The sequence below is a fragment of the Athene cunicularia genome (assembly GCF_003259725.1).
Source record: "Athene cunicularia isolate RWA chromosome 21 unlocalized genomic scaffold, athCun1 chr21_part1, whole genome shotgun sequence".
Lineage (NCBI taxonomy): Eukaryota > Metazoa > Chordata > Aves > Strigiformes > Strigidae > Athene > Athene cunicularia.
The window spans coordinates 2,443,193-2,457,173 of record NW_020799127.1 but is presented as its reverse complement, the minus strand read 5'-3'; the positions used below and the strand labels follow the sequence as shown (position 1 = coordinate 2,457,173).

General features: G+C 55.5%; 1 protein-coding gene across 7 annotated transcripts in view; it reads left to right on the top strand.

The window, feature by feature from the left end:
• TMEM51 (transmembrane protein 51) overlaps window positions 1–10,588 on the top strand; it is a 12,312-nt gene extending 1,724 nt beyond the window's left edge. Inside the window, exons 1-3 of one of the 7 annotated variants that reach the window (XM_026862798.1) lie at window positions 373–1,133; window positions 8,399–8,856; window positions 10,172–10,588. In XM_026862798.1, coding sequence (XP_026718599.1) covers window positions 8,516–8,856; window positions 10,172–10,583 — 753 coding nt within the window. In that variant the 5' untranslated portion in view covers window positions 373–1,133; window positions 8,399–8,515 and the 3' untranslated portion in view covers window positions 10,584–10,588. The other 6 variants (XM_026862794.1, XM_026862796.1, XM_026862797.1 and 3 more) reach the window with 6 other exon arrangements.
• Window positions 10,589–13,981: the final 3,393 nt, after the last annotated feature.

Sequence of the window (13,981 nt, the reverse complement as noted above, 5' to 3'; positions counted from 1 at the left end):
GGAGGGGACGGGGCCGGCCGGGCTGGGACCCGCCGTGCCCGAGCGGCGACCGGGAGCGGGCTCGATCCGGCCGTGCCCGGGGCGGGGAACGGGACCGGGTCAGGCTTAGACCTCGGGCAAGGGGCAGGCCCGGGTCAAGCTCAGTCCTGGGCCAGGATTAGGCTGGACTCGGGCCCGGGATGGGCGGCAGGTCGCGGTCAGGTTTAGTCACGCCCGGCCGAAGCCCGGCGCCGGGGCTGGGACTACCTGGTGTGGCTCCGAGCGGCCACTGGCCAGAGCTCCGGAAGGTGAAACCACCCGCGGGGAGACTCTGCGGGAGACACCCCCACACCAGGGTGCGGGCGAGCGGGCGCTAGAGGGTTGGGGTGTCAGGGTTTGGGGAGCGGCTGTGCCATGAGGGTCACCCGTTCGTGACACGTGGGCTCGGGGCGCCCCGCAGCACCTGCGGGTATCGGGGTGACCTTTGTAAGAGCCAGGAGAAGAGAAGCAGCCCATTGGGAAGGATCAGCCGCAGCAGCATCAGTGTCGGGAGCAGGGGAGGGCGTGAGACGAGCCCCACGGCAGCCCCAGCGGAGCCTCGGCGGCCGGTTCCCAGGGCTGGCAGCGTGGCAGGGGAGTGACGTATCAGGAGCCCATTGCTCGAAGACCTTGGTCCCCGGGAAGGCGCAAGGGACGGAGTGTGCGGGGAGACTGTTTGGAAAGCAAACAAAGACAAAGAGAAGGAAACCTGTGCAGGGCAGGTCTGCGCCGGGTGGTTTATGAACCGAACGCCGGTTTCAGTTCTTATCGTGCCGTCACTGGAAAAGAAAGAGCGGCCCGGAGCTTTGAAGGGCTCCAGCAAATCTGCGAACGCCTCTTGAGTGTTGCTTTAGAAAAAAACCCACTGCGAAAGCAAGTCAGGAGCTGCAGCGGGGGGTTTGGTGAAGCCATGGCCCGCAGCGAATGCGGTTAGTCACCCGAGGTGTGCGCTGGGCTGGCACCCACCCTCCTCGGTGCGTTTTGGGATACACGTCGTGACAGGCAGGATTATTTTAGCAAGTTCCTATCACTGCTTTGATGATTAATTCCAGCGTTGTCTTGAGGGGCAAGGAAAGAGCTGCTGTATCCTTGGTTTGGGAGGCAAGGCCCATCAGGTGGGTATTTCTCGGGGGCTGGGAGTTGCGGGAGCCCGGTGCTGGTGGCTGGGAGGGGAGGAAGACTGCTGGCCCTGCTCCACCCGCCCTAAGCGTGGCCTCTGTCAGCCCCGTGCTGGGACTCATAACTGCTGGCGGATGGGTTTATTGACTTTATTGCTGACAGCTTTGCCTGGGTGGTTTGTTTTCCTTTTAAGCCAGCTCTGCATGTTTGTGTGTGTCAGGTGCAATCCCAGTGTGTCTCTCCCCCATACTGGCTTGAAAATGGGCTGTCTGGGGAATCACAGCACCAGTGTGACAGATGTAGGTTGGGGGGCCTTGCTGCTGCCGAGGTTGTGTGTAAGGGGACCCTGTGCTGAGGGTCACCCATGCCCTGCTGAAGCTCCCCGGGTCTGGGGGAGCAGCACTGCCATCCCAAAGCAGTTGTCTGCAAAGATGGTATTTGCTCTTGGAGGTGACGTGATGGGGGTGAGTGTCTCTGAGCCTGGCATAGCTGCGTTTGTGGGGGAGCAGAAATCAGCCCTTCTGTGAGCACGTCCCATGTGAGACGGGCTGCCTTCGGCTTTGCGTGGTGAGATGAAGCTGCACCAGGAGGTGTGCTCCTGGCTTTCAGGCTCCTTAAAACTCCTCCAGTGCAGACCTCGGTCGCTGCTCGGTGGGACGCTGTGGCCATGCATCCCTCTACAACATAGCTGAGCATCCTACAGCCATCCAAGGCCCTGGACATCTTGGTGTGACAGCCAGAAAGGGAAACCTCCCAGGTGGCAATGAGGAATGTATGGGTGTGGGACAGGTGAACCCAGCCCTCAGCCAAAATGGCTCGGAAGTATGTGAGGTGCCTTTGATTTTTATTTGTGGGTAATTACACGGGTGGGAAAATCCTCAGGGCGGGAAGTGCCTGAGGAAGGAGGAAGGTTTGGCTGTCCCGTCGGTGCCCTGAGGACAGCTGAGTGTCAGTGACACGGCACCGCGGCAGTGGTGCCTGTAGCCACGCTCCCGTGGAGGCCGGGGCCGGGCAGGGCTGTCTGTCGCTCTCCTGGCCAGAGGGATCCCTCCAGCAGCCCAGGTACGTGTCTGTCTCCTGAACACTGCTCCATGTGTTTCTTGTTCCTACTGTATTTATTAGGCAGAAACGGGTGTTGAGGCTCTGCTGAAGCAGTTGAATATCCTGCGTGAGCTGTGCAGGTAGCGTGCAGTGGCATAATCCCCGGCAAACCTCCATCCCTATTAAAATACCTGTGCCTGCCTCGCTGAACACTGCTGCTTTGTGCCTGGCCGCCGCGCGTCGCTTGGCTGGTTCCATCCCTCCCCCTGCATCGCCCAGCTCTCCCTTTCTGCCCCGTTGGCTCCTCTCTGCTGTCTGCAGCAGGTTTTTATTTGTGGGTCTTGCTCATCAGAGAAGGCTCTTTGAAAAGCACGGAGAGAGGTGATGCTGCAGTGGGGCACAGCGAGAGGAAGGACATTGCTGAAAGTCCGGGCTGAGGATGAGGAAGGCAGCAGTGGCGAGGCCGATGGCAGCGTGGCATCTCGGGTTAGTGGCTTGCAGCGAGGGGAGATAAGGCTCAGGGGGATCCCATGGTGTGACAGGAGCTGCTTAAAGCACTCCAGGAGGGCTGGGAAGTGCTCCGAGGCAGTGGGAATGATGGATTTGGCTTCGGAAGACATCAGAAAGGCAGATGGATGATGTCTAGAAGCGCTGAAAAGCTCCAGAGGAGGAGAGTGTGTTGTCCGGCATGGAGAGGGCGAGAGGTCACAGTCCGAACAGCGCGGGAGGGCTGCTGGGAGGAATGTCTTTATCTCAGCAGGAAACAGCAGATTAGGAAAATTTTAAAAAAAAACACCAACAAACAAAAAGATGCAGAGTGGAGTCAAAAGAAAAGCAGGAAGGAGACAAAGTCAAAGCGCTGGGATTTTCCCAGGCCTGGGCATGCAGCATAGGCTGGCAATTCAACTCCCTTTTCTAGCCAGAATGGAGGCAAATACCCACCACCACCACCACCCCCCCGAAATCTCTGGTTTAGCAGAGCCTGGCCCAGAGGTGTTAGGCTGGCACCAGCTACATGGGTGAGCCAGGCTCAGGAAAAGCCTCAGGACGCTGCTTGCACAACAGTCGGGGACACGGCGGCAGCTCACTGACCTCCGGCGCAGCCTCAGTGGCTGCAGCCGCAGCGTTATCCCCAGGAATAAATGGCAACGTCCTTAAGTATAAATTGAAAAGGACTCTGTGTCTGAGTCCATTACTGGTTTGCAGCAAGCACCGCTCTGATGACTGTAATGAAATTACGGGGAGAGAAAGAGTCTGGAAGGCAGTATCCCGTACATCGATGGCAAAGTTCAAGCTAATGGCTGGCTGCTTGATGATTAAGTGATGATTAAGGCTCGGGGTATACAGTTACTGGGGCTCGTGTAATCCATGCCAGTTCTTAAACTGGTGGTGACTTGATCACCCACCCGTGTCCGGAGTGCGGAAGGGTGACGGCAGAGGCAGGTGCCTTCAGCTGGAGACGGGCTGGGCGCTGCCTCGCGCAAATGGGACGTTTTGCAATTCCCGCTGCTGCTATTCTGCAGCCATCAGCATGGCTGTGGTGGCCACGGTGGCCAGCCAGGTGGATTGCAGCATCCTGAGCCCGAGAGTGGGCCGGGCAGCCTTTGCTGTCCCGTGACACCCTTGTGCAGGAAGTCGCAGCACCAGGGTCGGGGGCCCTGGGCTCCCCTCCAGGGTGGGCTGATGCCCAGGGTGGGGAAGCACCTTGTGCAGGGCTTTAAGGAAACAGTGCTGCTCGCCTGGTGCTGTCTGCAAGAGCACAGTTGAGGAGGAGTTGTTAAAAATAAAATTTAAGGAGAAAAAAAAAAAAAAAGAGGTTGAAATAACTTAAAATGTCTGGAGGGAGTGCCAGGAGCGATGAATGTGGGTGCATTCCTGTGCACTCTTGGCAGAAAGCATGAGCAGCAAAATGTGGAAAAGCCCTGATAGTCTGCGCGGGGCTGTCCCTCTGGATCTCTCTAATCCCTGGTGAGACGCTCTAAAATGGGCTGGGTACTTGTCCAAAGGAAGAGGAATTGCCCAAACGGGCAGTAGTGCTGCTTCTTCCCAGCTCAGAGGGATATCTCTGGGTATTTCTCTCCTCACTGGGCAGGAGAATTCCCCTCATCCCCTGAGCTGCATCTGGACAGAAACATCCCTGCTGCTGGGGGCAGGTATAATGTAGCCAGCAAGGATGGCCAAAGAAAAAGATAAAATATTGCCTGGCCTATTGGTTTTCTGACTCCACCTAGAGTTTTGTGTTGCTGGTAGGTTGAACCCACGTGTATTTTAAAAAAAAATCTACGTAAAATGGATTTCTTTTCACCAAAATTTTTCCAGAAAATTTGTGTCGTGTTTCTTGACTGGTGCTGGACTTGCAGACTGGTTTTTGGAGGCAAGCTCCAAGGGGACGTGTCGCTCCTTGGGGGCACACTCTGAGCCCTGCGTCATGCTCCGACTCCTCCTCGGCAGCAAGGAAGCCCTGGAGCTCAGTCTGAGCGAGCTTGTCCCGTGTCCTGTGACTGCATCGAGGATTGACCCTTTCCCCGAACTGCAGACTCATTTCTCGTGATCCCGTGACAAAGGTGTTGCTGCTGGAGCAGGAGCGGGAAGGTGATGTCATGACATGGGAGGGAAAAAATCCAAAGGTTGCGGAGGGCAGAGGAGCGTGGGTGCTGCTGTGGGCAGCGATGGGTGTCGTGCTTCCTCGTGAGTCACCCCAACAGGGTTGACGTTTCACTGGGAGCACCGAGGTGTGGGGCCTGATCTGGGGCTGACTCTGTCGGGGGGGGATCTGTATCCCCGTGGTGGGACCCTCGTTGTGGGTGGCTGGTGTTTCCCACCGAGGGGAAGATGCTATCAGCTGCCACCCTGCCTTGGGCACCCGTGCCAAAAGCCTGTGGGGTGCGTCCAGCCGCGTTGGGGTGCGGTGCTTCAGGAAGGGCTTATCCCCGAGCCCTCCTGTGTTGACTGAACAGTTGGAAATGTCCCAGGAGAAGTCACAAAGCGTCCCTTGGCTCTGGCAGCCTGCAGGATGCCGGTGAGAGGTGTGGGAAGCCCAGCCAAGCGCAGAAGGCAGTGTAGGTGCCCCCAGCTTTGCGGCCGCGCTGGTCGGAGTTTAATGGCTCGGAGATCCTGGTGTAAATCATTGCCAGCGTGGCACGGGGTGCAGGCGTGCGTGGGACGGGGCAAAGGTGGGTCTGGCTGCGGGGGAGACCCCATGCTGCGGGTGGAGGGAGGGGGATGCAGGCAGGCGGGAGCTGGACAGGGCTGAAGAGCCTGATAGAGGGGGGACGTTGCCACGGGGCTCCGTGGCACAGGTGAGAAGGGATCAGGCTTGTGGTGTAAGGATGGTGAGTAAGGGTCAGGTGCTCAGGGCTTTGCACGGTAGGAGAGCACAGTGGAGCGGTTATGGAAGAAAAGGGAAGTCATGGAGGAAAAATCCCTTGAGAATTAGTAAACAGGTACAAGCACAGAGCAGGGAATTCCCCCTGCTGCTGGATCTGGGAGGACGGCACTGGCTGTGTGCTGCTCCACCCCGTCTGATCGGGACAGCCACAGCAGATGCCGCCTTGGAGATACCGGCCACAGTGAGACGGTGAGTTGGTGGTTGGTTTGGGGCTTCCCTGAACCCTCAAGTTGCAGCGCCCTTTTGCCATGCTGACCAGGTCCATCTTGGTGGGGCTGTCCCCGCTGCTCCAGACAGCACCAGGGATGCTGGACCCAAGGCAGAGACAGCAGCAGCTCCTTTCTCTGGCTGCTGACGTCAGGGCACCAGGGTTACTGCAAAATCAGAGATAAGAGCACTCTGGAAAGCCAAAAGAAGAGCTAATTCAATGGAAAGACAGACTTGTATGTCAAGTCTCCTGCCTTAATCTGATTTCCGAGGCTGCAGGGTAGCACAGCGAAGGATCTGCGTAAAACTTTCAGGCGCAGAGATTATGTAGAAGCTTAAATCCTGCTCACTTCCAGGGGTGAGGTGCCCAAGGGAATACAGAGAGATTTGGAACAGGCAAGGAGGTTTAGACACCGTGGGTAGATGTTACCAGCCCTGCCTGTTTTCTGTTCCCACTGTGCATGCAGCACAATTTTTCTGCCCCAAAGCCTTCACAGCAGGTTTGCAAGTGAAATCTCAGCTGGCCAATGTCCATTTGTGAAACGCCTTGCCAAATAGCTCAGGGATGGGAGCTCATTTGGATAAACAGATAAGGAAGAAACCCAACAGCTGCACATGTAGCAAGGATTGCTCTCGGGATGTTGGTGAGGACCTTTCGGAGGCAGCTTTTGCCGCATCCTCAGCTTGCTAGGACCAGACTGAAGGAGGGCAGGGGATGCCTTCCCCGAGGGGCAGCCAGTGCTGTACGGCAGCAGCCCGGCTCTGGCAGTGGCACTGGGCATGGTGGGCTTGCCCCTGTCCGCTCGCCAGCAGCTCGTGTTCGCCCGGTAACCCTGGACAGACCATGGGAGCAAAGACTTTTCCCGGCCTGGGTTTGTGTGAGCGCCGACAGCCCCGACACGGGGCCGGAACAGCCCTCGCTGAGCTTTGGCAGCGGTGCTGGGGCACAAGCAGTGATGGGGAAGTTGCTCTGCAGATTTCTCCTCTCTGGGCTTGTGTGTGTGTCTTTCCCTGCAAGCAGCTGGAGCTGGTCTGTTTTCTGGGAATGCTAGTTTATTCTGGCCCTTGACCTTGCGATCTAGGCTTGCTCTTTTGAGCTGAACAAGCAAACATGAAGCTTGGGACCGTTGACCTGGATGGCCACGCTGAAGGGTGAGGGTGTATATGGAGACACAACGCAGCAGCGGCATGTCCAAGGGTGGCTTCTAGCACAAACAAGCATCGAGCAGCCGGGGCTGGGGAAGAAAGGAGGAAATCTTGGCACGTTTGCGCAGCTGCCTGCTGGTTTTGGCACATGCGTAAAACAGGGAGGCTGCTGCAAGGTTCTCTCGGGTGGTGATGGGGGAGCTTTGCTGCGGGGATCCGAGTTACTCGCCTGTGGTTTGCAGGAAGGGATTGCAAGCCAAGGTCAGGGAGGCAAGTGGCCAGGAGATGCGATTCCACGTGTTTATTTTTAGAAAGCGAGCACATCTGGTCCAATTCAATCGAGGTGGTGGAAGAGGACTTCCCACGCATGGCCTGGCTGGTGGGGAACGGCAGTGCTTGGACGGCTCCGAGCCCGCTCGGCTCGGTGGGATGCAGCCAGGGGACTCACCACAGTGTCTGTTAGTCCGGGGTGGGCGAGCACTGGCCAGAAACAAGCCGTGGGATGCACCAGGGACTTGAGTTTGGAGCAACCCTTGCAGGCAGCGGCCGGGGGAAGCCACAGGGCTGGCTTGGCAGGGAGAGCAGCAGTTTTGCTTTCTCTTCTCGGGGCAGGGAGGTGTTGCAGGGCAGGCAGCCAGCACCGCAGGCAGCCCTGCTGTCTCGAAAAGGGGGAAAAGAGAACTTGTACATCTAGAGGTTTGTTTCTGAGCTGTTTCTGGTTAGTTTGCATTGACAACAGCTGTTTGTCTAAGGCAGCGCAGCTCCACGATGAGTGGAGCGTTTCTCTAAGCAGTGAAATTTATTTTGGAGGCATTTTTTGGGGGGGTCTGTGAAAAGGTCAAGAATCACCCTCCTAAGGATGGTCAGTCTAAGCCCATAGCAAACATTAGTTATTTGGCTCTTTCCTAAGGTTTGTGGATATTACAGCTGAGAAAACAGCAAAGGGTCAAATTCGGATTTGGTGTTTCAGTTTGATAGGATCCCGCAGTGCTCAGGAAGTTGGAGATTTAGGATCAGCACAATGTTTTGCTGTACTTTCTGCAGCGCTGCAGGAGTTTTGGAAGGGGCCGGAGAGGAGCCTCCCCTTGCCCTTTGGTACATGATTTGTGCAGCTGCTCTGTGGAGAGGGAATCTCATCCGTGTGCGATGTAATGTGTCTGGTTGTACTGTAGCTGAACGGAAGCTTCCTGTGAAGGGGGGAAGAAGGAAGAGAGTCAGTGCTTGCCTTTCTGTGCTGTGAGCCTGAAAGTGGCGGGGAGGGGACCAGGCCAAGCCTGGGATAGATGCTGCTGCCCAGGTCACGATGAGAGTGACCAGCAAGGATCCTGCTGCTGACTGCCATGCACTCCCCACAGACACGGTGGAATTAGATTTCCAGCATTAGCAGAATAAGACAATGTTATTTTGGCCACTGAACCAGTAGCTGTGTAGCCTTTGCATCTCTCCATGCTCTAACCATCCCTTTCTGTCTCTTCCCAGAGCGCGCCGCCTGCCGCGGGAGGGGACCACACGCATGCTAGCCGGCCTGCACCCCGCCTGCCCTGAGCCATGCTGTAAGGTGGGGGCAGCCCAGCTGGCCAGCCAGCAGCGGGAGCCATGGCCCAGTCTCGAGCCAATGGCTCGCACTACGCCCTGACGGCGATAGGGCTGGGGATGCTCGTCCTCGGCATCATCATGGCAGTCTGGAACCTCGTCCCTGGCTTCGGCCCCACGGATAAACCCACCACCCACGCTGGGAACAGCAGCAAGCCCGACCGCGGCACCGGTGGCATTTTGAAGAGCAAGACCTTCTCGGTGGCGTACGTGTTGGTGGGGGCGGGCGTGCTGCTGCTGCTCCTCTCCATCTGCTTGAATATCCGGGACAAGAAGAGGCAAAGCGAAGATATCGCTCATGTGCAGCACCAACCGTCTGCAGAGCCCTCACACCAGGAGGACAGGTGAGCCCTGCTGGGGAGAAAGGGAGCGGGATCGAGTGTCGGAATGAAACCAAGGGCTGTTATTCTTCCTCGAAGAGCTCAGGAGCGAGGAGGGTAAGGCTGATGGCAGAGTGTGCTAAAATAAAGGCAAGCACGTCTCGTGGTTTAGGGGTCAGATACGTTGTGGAGATCAGGAAGGAATGACTCCAGCTGTATTTACGGTGCTGTAGGTGAAAGGGAGGGTTGTTTGTGTGTAAGCTGGGGGCCAGCTGGAGCCGTGGCCAGGCCAGCGTGGCTGAGACGTTCTGCTCCTGCTTTTGTTGGTACAGTTAGTGTGCTGAGAGGGCACGCTGGGGCCGGTGGTTAATGGTTAACACCGAGGAGCGGGATGGCTGCTGCAAGCCCTGGGCGAGGGGCTGTGGAGGGAGAGGAGCTGGGGATGCAGGACGTGCTGTCTCACGGGCTGCAGCCAGAGGTGCCACGCAGCCTTTCAGCAGCAGCTGGGAGTTTAGACCCGGTGCGAGTCTGTGTTTGCTCAGGGAACTTCAGCAAGTGGAGTAAAGGCTCCTGCCACAGCAGGCATGGCCTGAACAAACACAGGCACAGGAGGAGCCCCCAGCCCTCTTGGCAGTGTGGGGGATCCGTGTGGTCCCCAGCGCTGACTGTGCCTGTGTGGAGAGAGACAGCAGGGCACAGGGACAACGTGGGGTGTGAGGTGGCAGGAGGAGATGGTGCCTTTGCTGGCTGCTGCCTAGGGGATGCTGAGGGGGAGAGCTGCCGTTGGTGACTGCAGAGAATGACTCTGTGTGCAGATCCAGCCAGAAAACTCTTTTTCCCTGTTAGGTTGTAAGGGGAACTTCATAATGCAAAAGAAATGCCAAGTGTGTGTGTGCAGGCGACGCGCAGGTGCCTGTGGCGTAGATGTCAGTGTATTGCAGACCTGAGTCTCTTTGCAGAAAAATTCAAGATAGATGCTCAACACAAAAGGCATCCAAATGACAAAGGCAGAAGGGTGATGTCCCTTTCAATTTGGACTGTCAAGAGGGAAGACATGTTCTGCTGGGGGAAGAAATCACTGCTGTGTAATAGAAGAGGTGGTGTTTGGGCAGAGAAAGTGATGATCAAAGGCAGTTGTATGTCACAAGAAATAAAAACATGCCAGAATATAGGTAGGGTTGTGATCTGTTCTGCCAAACAAAAAGGTACGGGTGTACAGTGTAGAAGGGTAAATAATCTGTTAAGGTTTTGACAGGAGAGTGGGTTTATTCTCTCCATCCCCTACCCCAGCGAAGCTGAAATGATGCGCTGCTGACAGCCTTCATTTTTCCCCCTCTAGTCAAGAAGAGGATGAAGATGTGTCTTCCCAGTACTACGTCCCCAGCTACGAGGAGGTGATGAACTCAGGCTACTCAGAGCCCAGAGACTCGGACAGGAGCAACAGGATCAGCGTCTCCCTGCCCTCCTACGAATCGCTGACGGGACTCGAGGAGAGCAGCCAGGCGCCCGGAGCTGCCGGCGCAGAGCCCAGCCCGGAGCGGCAGTCCAGCCGGCACAGCTCGCGCCTCAGCAAGCGCCTGAAGCCGCTCAAGGTCCGCAGGATCAAGTCGGAGAAGCTGCACCTGAAGGACATCAGGCTAAACCTCGCAGAGGGGAACAGCACCGCCCCTATCACGATAGAGCCGCTGACCCCCCCGCCCAAGTACGAGGAGATCCAGGAGAAAGCGCCAGAGAGGCAGCAAATAACTTAAGGACAAAAAAAAAAAAAAAAGGTTAAACAACCACACTAAGAGGAGCTCGGTCTGTGGGTGCAGGAGCGGTCAGGGCTCCCTGGAAGCTGTGATGTGGAGGACATGATGGGTGCGTAGTGCTGCAGCACGGGGACAGGACAAGCTTTCCCCGGGACAGGGTTTCACAAAAGACTGTGGGGAAAGAAACCCGAATGCTGATAGGTCTGCTGCTGTGAAGTAAACGAGGGCTGGAAGTACTGAAAGTGTTATTTGTGGTGTTTTAGGTAAGGACCACTCAATGTATCTTCTCACCTGCTCTCCCCCTTGCGCAAGCAAGACTTTTCCAAGCCACCAAACTGATACTGAACAAGGATTTTCCAAGTGGAAAAGGGCAACACTCCTTTTTTTGGTGCCTTTTCTTATTAAGGGAAACTCTGTTGCCAGAGTAGTGCTGCAGGTTCTCCTGCCTGGGGCTGAGATGGTGGCCCAGGGCCAGCCCCAACTCCTGCCAAGGTCTGTCTGTGCTTGTGGATGGGAAGTGGGCTGAAAACGGGCCCTGTGCTCCTCGGGGAGAGGATGAATTTCTTGCCTCAGTTGCTTTCTCTGTTGTGTTTTGGGCTCTGATGCGCAGGACAGATCTGTTTGAGGCAAGTGGATAAATCCAGGGGGTTGGGAGCTGGATGCGCCGCTGTCGGGAGGTGTGCAGGGTGAAACGACTGCTGAGCATGCTGTGCGAGCAGGCCTGTTCCAAATAAATATTTTGTACATTGTGTTTGTGTGCGTGGTTGGCCCTTCCCAAGGTTTGGAAGCCAGAGCACTCTGCAGTAGTTGGCTGGTTTAGGGCAGATGCCGGCCCCAGCAAAGTGACTGAGGACAAAGTCATCAGCATAATCACCCACGGGCTCCCTCGTGTGGTCCGAATGTTGATGGTGGGGGGAGAGAGTGGAATCTCCCATGAATTTGGGGCAGATCTTGGTGTGGCCTCTGGGCTGCCAGGAGGGATGGGGCTCGGTTGGTGTGATGCTGATACTGATGTAGTTCAGCAGAGGTTGACTTGGCAGTATGGTTGATATAAGGTACAAGAGGAGTGCAGGTGACCAAAACAAAGACAGAGAAGGGATGCTGGCCCAAATCCACATAACAGTTTCTTTTGTTAGTTATTATTTCATATTGTCTCTCTTAATTTATGTTGTTATATCACAGGAACTTCACTGTGCTGTGCCCCAAGGCACGATCTCAGATGGGCCAAATAACTTCATCAAATAAGGGACTCGTATACTGAAGATAAGTTAAAAAAAAAAAAAAAAGAGTAGCAGAATATACCCCAGTTTGAGGCGTTTGGGGAACAGGGTCCCTTGTGGTTCTTGCTGAGGGGTTGGAAAGGTGGCGCAGCTCCTTGGAAGTTGTCTCCCAGGTGTGTGTACCCCTAAGAGCCTGCCCTCAGCAGGAGGCAAGGTATGAAGTCCTCTCTCCCTGGTGAAGAAACGCGACCCTAACAGTTGTCTTAGAAAATCTTAATAAAAGTGAAGCTTCTTGTCTGAGCAGTTGGGAGTTGAATTTTCATTGAGCTTCTTTGCCAGAAAGTCCTGTTTAATGAAATAGACTGTCAAAAGCACCTTTCTTAATGTCTCATGTAGGAAACGATCTGAAAAAAAAAAAATATGTAAAGTGCAATGACTGCAGTGAAACAGGCTGTGACTCATGTAGTAATTATGCCAGAGATGCCCAAATGGCTAATGAGTATCTCTGGCTACTTGCATACTTGCCCTTTGGCAGTATTTGGAAAGCAGAGGGAGACATGGGGTGCTGAGAAGTGCGAGTGAGCGTCGCTGTCCTAGGATGGCTCATCCTCATGGCACTGCAATATATTGTAAGGGAATAGTTACTCCTGACGTGTGGGGGAGAAGAAAGGGGAGAGCAGGCAGCCGTCAACTCCACGCATGCCCTACACTGACCCCCTGGCTGTTGTTCCCAGGTACAACACGCTGGTAGGTGAGAAATGAGGATGTGTTTCCCCACGCAGTGTAGAGGATTGCACGTGTATCTCGGCGTCTCTGGAAGGTCACTGGGGTTCGATGGCAACTCACGAGGTGTGTGGACCTGGTATGAACACAACCGAGGGAGTCTGATGGTGGTTAGTTTTAAAAAGCATCACTGCAGTGCGGGGTTGGGGCTGGAAAACCTCGGCTGCTGTTTTCCAGTGCAAAGCCCTTGCAAGGAAATGGGATGAAAATGCTGGCAGCGGGGCCAGCACTGGGGCATGTGCCAAAGCACCACTCTCTGGTTTGCAGAGGAGCGCTCCTTTGCAAAATCTGCTGCTTCTGCCTTAAAATTAAGTGTGATAAAATCTTGCAGGGCTTGCTAGCTGCTCTCTAACAGTTTTGTTTGTAGGTTGGTTTGCAGGTGCCGCATGGCCACAGCGCAGCTGAGCGTGCCCCCAGTCAGCAGAGCAGCCTCTTTGTCCAGGGTTGGCATTCCGGTCCTGCCAATTATCGGAACAGCCCTGGGAATAGCAGGAAACCTTTGTTTGCAGGATATTTATAGATGGGCAATTTATTTTCAGGGGGAAGCGCTGTGGTTTTGCATACGTGCATCCGAATGGATTCGCTGCTGACTTGCAGCACGATGGGGCAGTAGCTGCTCTTGCAGCACGATGCGAGTTTGGCCGAAGGGTGAATTTGTGCTCCTCTTCCTCTGTGTTTCAGCCAGATGATGTGGGAGTTTCTCACCCGCGGGAGCAGAACTGGGCCAAAAAGCGATCTTGAGGTTTGCTGTTAACAAAAATGCAAGGTTTAGGCTTGTTTCCAGCAGGCCTGGGCTGCTTCTCAAAAGGATTATAGTCGTGTTGTGTATGGCACAGCACTGGTGTTGAGGGAAAATGCTGTGGCTTGGGGCAATATAGGGCTGATGTGCTTCCCTCCTTCCCAAACCCGTGGGGGGGATGCGGGTGCTTGAGCCCAGCTCACCAACCCACCCACCTCCAACCAGTCAGCTGTGCCGCAATCGCACTTGAAAGCCATGCTTAAAAATTCAGAAAGCAACGGAGGGAAGGCATGTGGACTAGCAGAGCGCAGTGGTGGGAGCCCGTGCTAATTAGGGACTGTCATTTGGGGTGCTATTTGCCAGCAGCGAAGGGGAAACAGGTTTAGGAAGTCGGGGTTGGGTGGTTGGATGGGGAGAAAGAGCCTCATGTGTTGCTGGCATCAGTGAGGCTGAACCAGAGTCTGCTGGGGGTTGGGTGGTGGGTGTGTTATTTTCCTTTTTTCTGCTGAAAAAGGGTGTGTGACAGCCTGGAATGAAGGCACGTTGATGGAGGAACGTGCTGATGGATGACGGGGTCCCCATCACCAGGTGGCAATATTTATCCACTTGCCTGAGGTTGCGAGACCTGTTTGTGCATGCGTGCATGGTGTTAAATA